The 14,562-nt window shown below is 41.1% G+C and overlaps 1 protein-coding gene across 3 annotated transcripts in view; it reads left to right on the top strand.

Annotated features, from left to right (window-relative positions):
• LOC121376830 (nicotinamide N-methyltransferase-like) overlaps positions 1-14,562 on the top strand; it is a 70,140-nt gene that overhangs the window by 17,561 nt on the left and 38,017 nt on the right. For 2 of the 3 annotated variants that reach the window (XM_041504610.1, XM_041504612.1), the window contains exons 3-4: positions 1,146-1,350; positions 4,751-5,561. In XM_041504610.1, coding sequence (XP_041360544.1) covers positions 1,146-1,350; positions 4,751-5,186 — 641 coding nt within the window. In that variant the 3' untranslated portion in view covers positions 5,187-5,561. Of the gene's footprint in view, positions 1-1,145; positions 1,351-4,750; positions 5,562-14,562 lie in introns of those variants that run through there. The other variant, XM_041504611.1, reaches the window with a different exon arrangement.

Genomic DNA, 14,562 nt, shown 5'->3' with positions numbered 1-14,562 from the left:
ACAAAATACAAAACAGTAACCAAACACTATTGTATATTCAGATATATGTTTACTTCAAACTGATCTTCGTGTAAAGAAGATGTCATCTTCTAAATTCTTCAAAACAAACAACACAAACAGCATGTCAACTTTTACTTCCGCGTTTACATGTGACGTCAAACTTTGAGCCGCGTTTACATGTGACGTCAAACTTTGAGCCGCGTTTACATGTGACGTCAAACTTTGAGCCGCGTTTACATGTGACGTCAAACTTTGAGCCGCGTTTACACGCTTTCTGGCGTTATGCTAAGTTGTAGGTTTTCGCATGTGACGGCTCATTTTATATACTCGTCAAAAAACGTTGGGGAACTCTAATAAGAATTTACAATTGCCAAAATTGTAAGGTATATTAGCTGTGGGGAATGGTTATATGGTAATAATTAATTAATTGGACAAACATTACAACCGGTAGTTCAGTATTACAGTAGGTTTAGTAGGGGAATCTGAAATGGAAATGAGGCATCATTGCGAGCATTGCAGCTTTAAATACCTATCACTACCCAAATCGTTTTCCCCGAGTTTCACGTGCATTCGCCAAAATCTGACCATTTCACGCCGAATTCCTGCTATATATATATATATATATATATATATATATATATATATATATATATATATATATATATATATATCACGCGTATTTCTTCATCTTTGAAGTAGGTGAGATATATTTTATATATATGCTAGGCGTGGTTCTGTATCTGTATGATGTAGATGAGATATGTTTTATATACGAGTATACCAGACTTGTTTTTATATCTATATCACATAGATGACATATAACTTATATATATCTGGCGTGTTTCTGTATCTGGTGTAGATGAGGTATGTTTTATATATACCAGCCGTGTTTCTTCATCTATGTGATGTAGGTGAGACATATTTTATATATACCAGGCATGTTTCTGTATCTACATGGCGTAGGTGAGATATATTTTATATATACCAGGCGTGTTTCTGTATATGTATGATGTAGGTGAGATATATTTTATATATACGAGGCGTGTTTTTGTATCTATATAATGTAGGTGAGATATATTTCATATATACCAGGCGTGGTTCAGTATCTATATGACATAGGCGTATTTCGTTTATCTATGAGGTAGGTGAGCTACGTGGACGACGTCTTCTCGATGTGGGGACAGGGCCCAGCATCCACACTATCATCAGCGCCGGCAAACATGTGGACGAGATCTACCTCAGCGACTTCTCCAAACCCAACAGGGAGGTCCTGCAGGACTGGAAGAAAGGAAGGTTGACTCACAGCTTTGAGACGTTCTTCAAGTACATCGTCGACAAAGAAGGGAACAGGTATTGAGGTCAGGCATAGAGGGAAGGGGTTCTAGATCTCAGGCGGTGGGTTTAGAATGATGAGGGTATAGAGTACATCGACCACAAAGAAGGGAACAGGTATTGAGGTCAGGCATAGAGGGAAGGGGTTCTAGATCCCAGGCGGTAGGTTTAGAATGATGAGGGTATAGAGTACATCGTCCACAAAGAAGGGAATAGGTATTGAGGTCAGGCATAGAGGGAAGGGGTTCTAGATCTCAGGCGGTAGGTTTAGAATGATGAGGGTATAGAGTACATCGTCCAACAGGTATTGAGGTCAGGCATAGAGGGAAGGGGTTCTAGATCCCAGGCGGTAGGTTTAGAATGATGTGGGTATCAAGTACACCGTCCACAAAGAAGGGAACAGGTATTGAGGTCAGGCATAGAGTGAAGGGGTTCTAGATCCCAGGCGGTAGGTTTAGAATGATGAGGGTATAGAGTACATCGTCCAACAGGTATTGAGGTCAGGCATAGAGGGAAGGGGATCTAGATCCCAGGCGGTAGGTTTAGAATGATGTGGGTATCAAGTACACCATCCACAAAGAAGGGAACAGGTATTGAGGTCAGGCATAGAGGGAAGGGGTTCTAGATCCCAGGCGGTAGGTTTAGAATGATGTGGGTATCAAGTACACCGTCCTCAAAGAAGGGAACAGGTATTGAGGTCAGGCATAGAGTGAAGGGGTTCAAGATCCCAGGCGGTAGGTTTAGAATGATGAGGGTATAGAGTACACCGTCCACAAAGAAGGGAACAGGTATAGAGGTCAGGCATAGAGTGAACGGGTTCTAGATCCCAGGCAGTAGGTTTAGAATGATGAGGGTATACAGTATATCGTCCAACAGGTATTGAGGTCAGGCATAGAGGGAAGGGGTTCTAGATCCCAGGCGGTAGGTTTAGAATGATGAGGGTATAGAGTACATCGTCCACAAAGAAGGGAATAAGTATTGAGGTCAGGCATAGAGGGAAGGGGTTCTAGATCCCAGGCGGTAGGTTTAGAATGATGAGGGTATAGAGTACATCGTCCAACAGGTATTGAGGTCAGGCATAGAGGGAAGGGGTTTTAGATCCCAGGCGGTAAGTTTAGAATGATGAGGGTATAGAGTACATCATCCACAAAGAAGGGAAGAGGTATAGAGGTCAGGCATAGAGGGAAGGGGTTCTAGATCCCAGGCGGTAGGTTTAGAATGATGAGGGTATAGAGTATATCGTCCAACAGGTATTGAGGTCAGGCATAGAGTGAAGGGGTTCTAGATCCAAGGTGGTGGGTTTAGAATGATGAGGGTATCAAGTACATCGTCCACAAAGAAGGGAACAGGTATTGAGGTCAGGCATAGAGTGAAAGAGTTCTAGATCCCAGGCGGTAAGTTTAGAATGATGAGGGTATAGAGTACATCGTCCACAAAGAAGGGAACAGGTATTGAGGTCAGGCATAGAGTGAAAGAGTTCTAGATCCCAGGCGGTAAGTTTAGAATGATGAGGGTATCAAGTACATCGTCCACAAAGAAGGGAACAGGTATTGAGGTCAGGCATAGAGTGAAAGAGTTCTAGATCCCAGGCGGTAGGTTTAGAATGATGAGGGTATAGAGTACATCGTCCAACAGGTATTGAGGTCAGGCATAGAGGGAAGGGGTTTTAGATCCCAGGCGGTAAGTTTAGAATGATGAGGGTATAGAGTACATCATCCACAAAGAAGGGAAGAGGTATAGAGGTCAGGCATAGAGGGAAGGGGTTCTAGATCCCAGGCGGTAGGTTTAGAATGATGAGGGTATAGAGTATATCGTCCAACAGGTATTGAGGTCAGGCATAGAGGGAAGGGGTTCTAGATCCCAGGCGGTAGGTTTAGAATGATGAGGGTATCAAGTACATCGTCCACAAAGAAGGGAGCAGGTATTGAGGTCAGGCATAGAGTGAAAGAGTTCTAGATCCCAGGCGGTAAGTTTTGAATGATGAGGGAATAGAGTAGGGTAGCGGGTGATTAGTCATTAGTTTTCGTGGCTTGGACGGGCTGTAGTCTGCTGTTAATTCGCGTAGAATCTTGCATTGCGCTTTAGAAAGGCATCAAAGGGGAGGTATCATAGATGCATAATAATCCAGATTACTTATTTTATTTATTTGTTTATTTATTTATTTATTTTTAAAGTAAAGATAATTAGAAGGTACTAGCAGAAAACAAGTCTTGTTTTAGTTTTCGGTTTCTTTTTTAATTCTTTCTTTCTTTCTTTCTTTCTTTTTGTTTCTTTTTGAGTGTTTGTTTGTTTAGTGTTATTTCACCCATAATTATATAATTGCGACGTTGATATTTTTGTTTAACTTACTCTTTTCTCTCAGTTTTGTTGAAGAAGCCACCATTTACGCCTATTGACAGTATATTACAATTTCAATATTATTTGACATTTGCAATTATGATGATAATGCACTTTCACACTAAATCTATCTTGGCAAGGACGAAGTCATTATTGTGATCGAACTTATAGTGAGTACCGCCATTTTTTTAATTAAGTGTTTAAGGAATGGAATGTGAACTATATTAATTTGCTCATATCCACTGAAGGTTCAGGCACGCCCAGCCCGGGCTTAACCTCTGACTTCGCCAGTGACTAAAAGGAAATGGGGTTTTTTATTATTATTTAACAACGCACTCAACACATTTTATTTATGGTTATATGACGTCAGACATATGATTAAGGATCACACAGATATTAGAGAGAAAACCCACTGTGGCCACTTCATGGGATACTCTTTTCGATTAGCAGCAAGGGATCTTTTATAATATGCACTATCCCACAGACAGGGTAGTACATACCACGGCCTTTGTTACACCAGTTGTGGAGCACTGGCTGGAACAAGAAATAGCCCAATGGGTTCACCGACGGGGATCGATCCTATTCCTGATATGACACCTTTAAATAATCGGCGTTTAATGACGCCAGTGTATCCAGATTCAAATGTAAGGATTACGGATAGGGAACCTGTCAAGTGAAACTGTACACACCAGCATCTGACAATGTCGCTATGGTAACCAAGGATTCCGATTTGCCATGCAGTAATGTAGACCTAATATTAAGCCGCAAGTCGAGATTTCGTTAAATCTGCAATCTCAAATGTTTTTTTGTTTGATCTTTATTATAACAGTTTAAGATAGATTGTCAACATTTTGCCCATGACATGAAATTCATGAACATTGTCATAACCTCTGTTGTTCTTTTTAAGATATACAATATTGAATAATAATGCCAAACACAGATTCATAACCGTTTACGGCATCTATTACACTTTTTAAACAATTATTTTATTAAAAATCTTGTCTTTAGAAAGAAATCCCATTCAGGTGATTCATTATTAATAAGTTGTCGGCTGTATTTTTATTTTAATCTTGATTTTCAGTGAAAGCGCCGGTGCAAGGGAAGAGGAAACTAGGACGAAGGTGAAGGACATATTTTTCGTTGACCTTCTTTCAGACTCCTGGCCAGAGCTGTCGTCCCAGCAACCATATGACGTCATAATCACGTCTCGGTGTTTGGAATCCTTGGCACCGACGATCGACGTGTACCACTCCATTTTTGAGAGACTGGTTGCCTTGTTGAAACCAAATGGCTTTTTGGTCATCATCGGCGTCTTGGGGGTACCGTACTACAAAGTCGGAGAGAAACATTTCTATGCCCTCACTTTGACTGAATCCGACACGAAGGAGATTTGTACCCGTTGTAATTTGGATCTGTTACATTGGGAATCTACCAAACTCGAGATGGGTACTCCGACAACAGAATTAGGTTTCAAAAGAACATTAGCGATGGTCGCAAAAAAAGTTAAAAGCCAATAGATTGTTGACTTCCGTGCTTAACGCTCAATATGTTGTTTGTTAACGAGACTGGTCTGAGTTTGGGGTCATTATCAGATGTTTCCCATCATTAAATTGAGACTTTCTAAAGATAAAAATTACATATTAATGACATTTTCTTGTTTAGAATATCAGAGTTTGTATATCCAATGTGTTTCTGACATTTGTAGAAGTTCGAACCTCATTTTATTTCATAATGTATAATACATTTTATGAACCTAGTCTCCTATCACTACTAGCCCCGTGGTAAAGCGCTCGGTCGATGCGCGGTCGGTCAGGGATCGATCCCCGTCGGTGGGCCCATTGGGCTATTTCTCGTTCCAGCCAATGCACCACGATTGGTATATCAAAGGCCGTGGTATCTGCTACCCTGTCTGTGGTATGGTGCATATATAACCCATACTGCTAAAAGAAAAGCGTAGCCCATGAAGTGGCGACAGCGGGTTTCCTCTCGCAATATCTGTGTGGTCCTTAACCATATGTTTGACGCCATATAACCGTAAATAAAATGTGTTGAGTGCGTCGTTAAATAACCTATTTCTTTCTTTCTTTCTGATGTTCTAAACAAGAAAAGGCTCAAACTATCAACTGTCAGCACAAAGTTGGCCAACTTCTGCTGTCACTTCTACGACTGTCCAGTTGCTAGTAGCTTGTGAAGGACATTTACAAATACAACCCACAAAACAAACAAAAAGTAGTACGGCCTTACCGTACCTCTTTGTAAAGTAGTACGGCCATACCGTACCTCTTTGTAAAGTGGTACGGCCATACCGTACCTCTTTGTAAAGTAGTACGGCCATACCGTACCTCTTTGTAAAGTAGTACGGCCTTACCGTACCTCTTTGTAAAGTAGTACGGCCTTACCGTACCTCTTTGTAAAGTAGTACGGCCATACCGTACCTCTTTGTAAAGTAGTACGGCCTTACCGTACCTCTTTGTAAAGTAGTACGGCCATACCGTACCTCTTTGTAAAGTAGTACGGCCATACCGTACCTCTTTGTAAAGTAGTACGGCCATACCGTACCTCTTTGTAAAGTAGTACGGCCTTCATGCCTTCAAAAAACAAGAAGAAAAAAAAGGCTGCGGTGGCGTAGTTGGGAAGCAATAGGTCTTAAGACTAGTAGGCACAAAGTAACAGCCAGACTGAATTTTAACTGCTTCGTAAGCATACGTAAGCTTGGGGGGAGGGGGTCATGGAGGGGTCAATTGCACCCCCCTCCCAGCACCAGTGTTGGAGCAAATAATCACATTCGGGCAAAAACGACGGAGACATTCAAGCAAAATGAGTTGATGTCAACATGAAAACTTTTTATGCTGTATTTATAATCATTCTACTCAGAATATTATGTGTAATCCTGTATTTATGATCATTCTACTCAGAATATTATGTGTAATCCTGTATTTATGATCATTCTACTCAGAATATTATGTGTAATCCTGTATTTATAATCATTCTACTCAGAATATTATGTGTAATCCTGTATTTATGATCATTCTACTCACAATATTATGTGTAATCAATGTAGAAATATGAAGTGATTCGGTTGACTCCTAGTAGCTATTTTGTAGTGATGCAAATATGATTAAAGGATTTTATCCAGATTCGGGTATTTTTTGTTTAATTCGAGCAAAATTCATCCTACACCCCCCCCCCCCCCCCCCCCAAACAAACAACCACCCCTACAAAAATGGGAATGTGTGTACGCATGTCGGTAAGGTGATTGACCGCTACATCGACTCCTTCCTTCCTTCCCTCCCTCCCTCCCTCCCTCCCTCCCTCCCTCCCTCCCTCCCTCCCTCCCTCCCTCCCCTCCCTCTCCCTCTCCCTCTCTCCTCTCTCCCTCTCTCTCTCTCTCTCTCTCTCTCTCTCTCTCTCTGGACAAACAGCCAAGAGAACTGTGGTGTGAGTCCAGAGCAGCGTGTTTCAAGCATAATGGAGATACAAGAATGTTGTTACAATTAATGAACAAGCTGATGAAGTTCAGTTTATTAATAAAACCTCCATTCAAATTGTATAGCTCGTCTGTTCAATCTATTATCATAGTGGAGTTTAGGATTCAAATATATATCTTTGAAAGCCAACATGTCTTTAAAAACACAAACATATTTTTGCCTCAGAAACACGCACGCACAGACAAAATGACTATATGTTTAAGGACACCACTAGAGCACTGCTTAATTCAGCATCGGCTAAATTGGATGTCAAATATTAGGTAATTCTGACTCGTAATCATCAGAAAAAACCTGCTACAATTTTCCTAATGCAACAAGGGATCTTTTATGTGCACCATCCCACAGACAGGGTGGTACATACCACGGCCCTTGATATACCAGTCGTAGTGAACTGGCAGGAACGAGAAATAGCCCAATGGGCCCACCAATGGGGATCGATCCCACACCGACCGCGCATCGAGCGAGCGCTGTATCACTGGGCTACGTCCCGCCCAACCCGAGTCGAAGGAAAGTAGCCAGGGATATTTTGATATGCACCACCCCACAGACAGGATAGCACATACCACGGACCAGTTGCGGTGAACTAGCTGGAACGTGAAATGGTCCAGAGAGCCCACTGACGGGGATCCATCACAGACCGAGCACTTTATCACTGAGCTATGCCCCGCCCCTGACTGGTAAATCAAGTATGCACGTACACACATGTATGTTGTTCTGACTGTGGGGAAGTGCATATAAAAGAGCCCTTGTTGCTAATGGGAAACTTGCGGGTTTCCAACTTTCTGCTGTCACGACTCTACGTCCATGGCATTTTTAATCCAGATACCGACTCCAAACCCCAACTTTCTGCTGTCACGACTTCTACGTCCATGGCATTTTTAATCCATATACCGACTCCAAACCCCGAGTGAGTGCTACGCAAGGCTCAATGGGTAGGTGTAAACCACTTGCACCGACCAGTGATCCATAACTGGTTCAACAAAAGGCCATGGTTTGTGCTATCCTGCCTCTGGGAAGCGCAACTAAAAGATCCCTTGCTGCCTGTCGTGAAAGAGTAGTCTATATAGCAACAGCGGGTTTCCTCTAAAAACAGTGTCAGAATAACCATATGTTTGACGTCCAATAGCCGATAATAGAACCCTTTCCCTCTATGCTTGACCTGAATACCTGTTCCCTTTTGTGTGGACGACGTACTTTAAATCCTCATCATTCTAAACCTACCGTCTTGGATCTAGAACCCCTTCCCTCTATGCCTGACCTCAATACCTGTTCCCTTCATTGTCGACGATGTACTGTATACCCTCATCATTCTAAACCTACCGCCTGGGATCAAGAACCCCTTCACTCCGTGCCTGACCTCAATACCTGTTCCCTTCTGTGTGGACGATGTACTTTATATCATCATCATTCTCGTCGTATAACCCATTTATTGTTAATCTGAGCGCACCGGGGGATTGTTAACGTATATTTCCCAACAAAAGTCCGTGTATTATTCTCGAGTTTAATCAGCGTCATCTCATTGTCTTGGAAGGGGTTATATATATATATATATATATATATATATCTGGGGAAACCCCCTCCCTGCCCCCCCCCCCCCGTTTATGGCTCCGCGCCTTCGGCGCTCGCGTTTGATAAGTTCGACCGCCCCCCTCCCCCCCCCGCTAATAATACTGGCTACGGGCCTGAAATTATATTCACTATTCATAAGTTGGACCAAACATCAAATTAGGATCGTATCGGGTTGCATGTGTCTACCACTCTGGAAAGGTTGCTGCACTTTGTGTTATGTATAATCATGTTTGTTATAAAAACGTGATACTTGCATACCATATCGATATATTGGACTTCACCCTATACTTGTAAATGTGTATCAAAGTGCTGATGGTATCGCTAACGATCTCGACCAATGTTCTCAGGTACAAAATACAAAATAGTAACCAAACACTATTGTACATACAGATATATGTTTACTTCAAACTGATCTTCATGTAAAGAAGAAGATGTCATCTTCTAAATTCTTCTTTTCGCGTGTGACGGCTCATACATGTTTTACAGGGGCGTAGCGTGATCTGGACCTGGGAAGGGGGGGGGGGGGGGGGTTAGGTTGAATATGAACCAAGTGGACCTTTTTCTATTTTGTTTTTATATAAATTATAGTGAAAATAAAATAAAATAAAATAAAAAATAAATTAAGATAAATAAATAAATATATAAATAAATAAATACATAAATAAATAAATAGTTGATTGTAACATTGATTAGTAGTTGTACGACTGTCTTTTTTAAATGAAACGATAAGGGGAAAACAGAGCTGTGATAAAGGCCTGTGTGAGTTTTTTTGGGGGTTTTTAGGGGGAAGGGGAGGCATATTTTATTAAATTTTAAATAGTGATACATGTGGAGAATTAAACATCACTGGAAATCCGTGCGAGTATTTAACTATACTTCTAATTGTTAAAAGTAAAAAAAACACATTCCACTAAAGTTTATTTTATTGTATGAATCTTTTAATTTTACATTGTTAAAATACCCTTGAAAGGCGGCTCCAGAAACTTCGTCTGAGTTAATGTTTCACTGCTATTGGTCTTAAACTATTCCGATGTAAACTTTAGTAGACCGTTTTTCGTTGCCATTTTAACATCTTGTACGAAATATGTACGTTAGTCGCTAGAGATTCACAGCTCCTACGAAGCTACTCACGACGTTCATGACAACTGTCGATCATGCCCCCGAATTTGTATATAGCCTCGATACCGTCCAATTCGGCAAGGAAGGTACTCTTCGCGCAGATGCGCAATGGGAATGTGAAAGAGGTCTCTTACGTAGTCCCAAAGAAAAGAAAATTATCACTTGGGTATGGTGGGTTGTCGTTTTTGCTCCAACGTAGCATATCAATAGGCCTAATTGTACAGAGAAAAATACTATAACCCCATTTTGTTCCGTTAATGCAACTTGAAATATATTTAGTTAAATAGTTTATTATATTATGGCGTCATTTATGTTGTTTTACAAATCAGGTTGATCAAAGAGAAGTGACTTGTTTAAAATTACTGCTTTGGTTTACACTGTACATACAGGAGGTGGTCAGGAGCTGACGTCACTTCGCCCCAAGCTGGCTGTCCCGGACGCCTCGGAAAGAAAGAAAAAATGGCTGCCCCCAGTTAGCAGGAACAATCACGTTTTTTTTTATTATTAACACTAAAGTTAAACGTTTTTCATTTGGTAAAGTGTCAGTATGTGTTGGTGGTCCGGGTATGCATCTTTCCAGCACATAAAGCTCACGTTTTAGTTTACTCTCCCTTTAACCATATGTCCGACGCCATTTATAACTGTAAATAAAATGTGTTGAGTGTGTTGTTAAATAAACCATTTCCCGAGCGCACCTGTCGTAAGTTGGGAGTTGGAGAAATTACAACGCAACCGTCGAGTTGGCCAACTTTCTGCTGGCAATTGGTAGTCTTAGCCTAGCATAATCCAAGTATAAGCCAACGATTGTAACAGTGTCAACTATGCAGGGTTTTGTAAAGGGGAAGTCACAAAATTCCACAAAGGGCAATTTGACGTGTTGAAGCTAAATGAACCGAGCTCCAAAAGGGATCGCGATCTGTTGGGGGTTCGTAGACATGCTCCCTGGAATATTTTAAAATAAAGTTGCCGAGAAACGTGGTTCCAGGACAATTTAATGTTGTATATTGTGGAGGATGAATACAACCACCCCTCCCTCAAAGTCATTAAAAAATACACTTCAAACGGGAGAAGGGTGGGGAGGTCACAGGATGCCTGTGACCCCCCCCCCCCCCCCCCACCCCCCACCCCACACACACACACCTGGATCCGCCAATGCAATGGTATGTGATTAGGAGATCACAGCCATGTCGTAGCCACCAGAACGTACAGTGTAGTATAGTTTATTAGCTGTAAGCCTTCCGGCTCTCAGGCCTACATTTCATATACAATCAATAACATTTGAGAAGTGCTGCATATATGGATGATGGACAATTAAATATGTTCAGAACGTAGGTATAATGCATTTTAAAGATATTTACCAATATTACATAATTCTTTTTCAAAACGCTTTTACAGAAATCTGGAAAACATAGACACACACAGTGAAAATGTTTTAAATAGAAAGATAGAAGAGAAATATTATATGCTATAAAACAACTGAAAAATGGTTAGGCACATGGAATCGATAATATTATAAATGAATACATTAAAGTGACTGCCGACATGATGCTTCCAATCTATTCCAAGTTATTTAACATAATTCTTGATAACAGTGTTTTCCCAAATGAGTGGCTGACGGATGCAATTAAACCCATTTTTAACAATAAAGGAAATCGTTTACTCCCTGAAAACTATAGGCCGATAACGCTGCTCTATTGTATCTCGAAATTATTTACGACTATTTTAAACAACCGATTAAATACCTTTATTGAAAAAATCAAATATTAAATGAAGCTCAAACAGCTTTCAGAAAAGGTTACTCTACCATTGATCACCCATTTAATACACATTCATTAACCGAAATTATGAAAAAAAAGAAAAAAGAAATTATTTTGCGCTTTCGTAGATTTTCAAAAAGTATTTGATCTAATCTCTACAACAAGTCTTTGGCAAAAATTGTTTAAAAATAACATAAATGGAAAATGCTTTAAAATTATCTACCAAATGTATCAAGGAATAAAATCTTGCATTTATACAAACAATGAAACATCAGATCTATTCCCTTGCAATATCGGTGACTCCACAGGATAGGCACTTTTATTTTCAATGTCCCATTACACCACAGTGTTAACGCAAGCAGTACGGAGAAAGGTCAGATACTGTATTTATATACTTGTATTGTGTATTTTATTTATTTTTACTTTTCGAATATATGCATTTTAATAATATTCTGAACGCCAAAAGAAACAGCACTTTTTTTTAAATGCCATGTTTTCTAAAATACTTAAACAAATTTCTACAAATGTTGTATAAGTGACGCTAAACACATTCTTTGCAATCCGTCGGGCGTTTCACGGGCCGGAAAAGCCGGAAAACTACTTCATACTGATTCAAACGCTGAATGGCAGTTATTACAAACAAAAAAACACCTTTAAAATTATCTCTCAAATTATGAGAACAAAGGAAGGAAGGAAATGTTTTATTTAACGACGCATTCAACACATTTTATTTATGGTTATATGGCGTCGGACTTATGGTTAACGACCACACATGTATTGAGGGAGGAAAGTTACTCGCTGTCGCCACTTCATGGACTACTCTTTTCGATTAGCAGCAAGGGATCTTTTATATGCACCATCCCATAGACATGATAACACATACCACGGCCTTTGATATACCAGTCGTGATGCACTGGCTGGAGCGAGAAATAGCCCAATGGGCCCACTGATGGGGGTCGATCCCAAACCCACCGCGCATCATACGAGCACTTTACCACTGGGCTACGTCCCGCCCCCTTATGAGAACGAATACGATCTTTAATTTTGGATAGATTCTTGATGAAAGGGAGATAACCATTAGCAGGGTGAAAACACTGGCCAATACTGAAGAGTATATGCCGTGTAAACCAATATTTAATGACTAGAGCAATTTTTATCTTATTATTCTCTATTGGACGTCAAACATATCCACTCTTTCCCCCACAGACAGGACAGCACATACCACGGCCTTTGATGAAGCAGTTGTGGACCACTGGTTGGAACGGAAAAATAGCCCAAACTGCAAATGGGTGTACTGAGAAGGATCGATTCGATGACCAAACGCTTCACAGAAAAACACGCTACCGCTTGAGCTACATCCCGCTCCCTAACGAGGTGAGAGGAAACGCCTGAGATAATATCGAACTTTCAAGAACTAATCGCTTGTCAGTGAAATCTTTATTTCATTCACTTTCACAGAAAGTGACAGCGCCAGAGAAAACGAAACTAGAAGTAAGGTTAAGGACGTATTTTACGTCGAATTTCTGGCAGATTCGTTACCAGAGTTGTTGTCCCAGCAACCATATGACGTCATAATTACGTCTCGTTCGCTGGAAGCCACAGTACTGACGATGGGAGTGTACCACTCTATCTTAGAACTTCAAAACGGATCAGTGCGTTTTGGTCCGGATGGGATACGGGTTGTAACACACCAAATACGGGTACCGAAACGTGTCAATCCGTTTTGGTTTCAATTCACATTATGTATGTGGATTGAATAGCACGCTTGCGGGTCAGTACGGTTCTCGATTCTGGGGTGTCAACGGTTTATTGGCGAATACGGTTCAGTTGGGGCCATTTTAACTTTAGATCACGTGGATTCAAATCATGTGACATTTCATTTACAAAATGGCGATGTTGTGTGAAGTGGAAAATGACTGTTTTTATATCATAATGCCATAAGGAAACGACACATCGAGCGCATACTGTATACGTGTGCGTGCGTGCGTGTGTGTGTGTGTGTGTGTGTATGCTGCTACTGGATCAAGAAAAGAGTGTGTGGGGGGGGGGGGGGGCACACGTCAAATCGAACAGGGGTCACGAGGCTGTGAACGTGGTGGGTAGGGGAGAGTGGGAGTGATAGTAGCATTGCATTTTTAATAGTGTCAAAATGGACGGGGTGGATGCAGAGTTCTTCCAGGGATGGTGTGCAACGTTAAAAAGGGGGCACCTACAGTATTGAGAAGTACACTAACATGTATTATCTTCATGGTAATCTTCGACAGAAAATTTATATACCAAACTGACCATTGTAAACGTTTCCCATTAAAAACCAAATTAAATATTTTATGTTCATCTGCTAAACACTGGATTTTTCTAGGCACTTCGGAACTTTCGAGGAGGTGCGTACCCCCAACACACTCGGGGGCAGTTACTACGATTAAATTAATACAATAAACTGAATTAAATTAACCTCGCTAACATTTCTTGTACAGTCTTTCTAACATGCATTAGCGTAGCCGTGGGGGGGGGGGGGGGGGGGGGGGGTGGTGTTATCCTCCTCTCCTTCTCTTCCAATGTGGGTAGCCGCTCACTATAACATCCCAGTGGCGTAGCAAAGGTGCTTTTTCAAAACGTGTGTGAGGGACGCACGCGCGCGCACACACACAGGATCAAGAAAAGTAGGGGGCACATGCCACCCTTACCTTACCCCCGCTTCCTACGCCAGTGCATCCTGGCTACACCAACGTCCACGCACCCCCAGTTTCGACCAGTGATAAACGAACAAACAATCAAGCAAACAATAATTTTGAATGCTTACCTCAGCTCTAACATTGCAAGAGAACACCACAGTAGTTAGCTGCCGTCGTTAGATCCAGCAGTATTAGGTCCATGCACAGATAGTTTATACATTTATACACCTTTAAAATAAATATGATTATAAATGTCAAAAACGATTCCGTTCGCACAACCGGCCTCGG

Source organism: Gigantopelta aegis, chromosome 7 (assembly GCF_016097555.1).
Source record: "Gigantopelta aegis isolate Gae_Host chromosome 7, Gae_host_genome, whole genome shotgun sequence".
Lineage (NCBI taxonomy): Eukaryota > Metazoa > Mollusca > Gastropoda > Neomphalida > Peltospiridae > Gigantopelta > Gigantopelta aegis.
The sequence above is the reverse complement of the archived record's forward strand: the minus strand, read 5'-3'. Positions and strand labels throughout refer to the sequence as shown.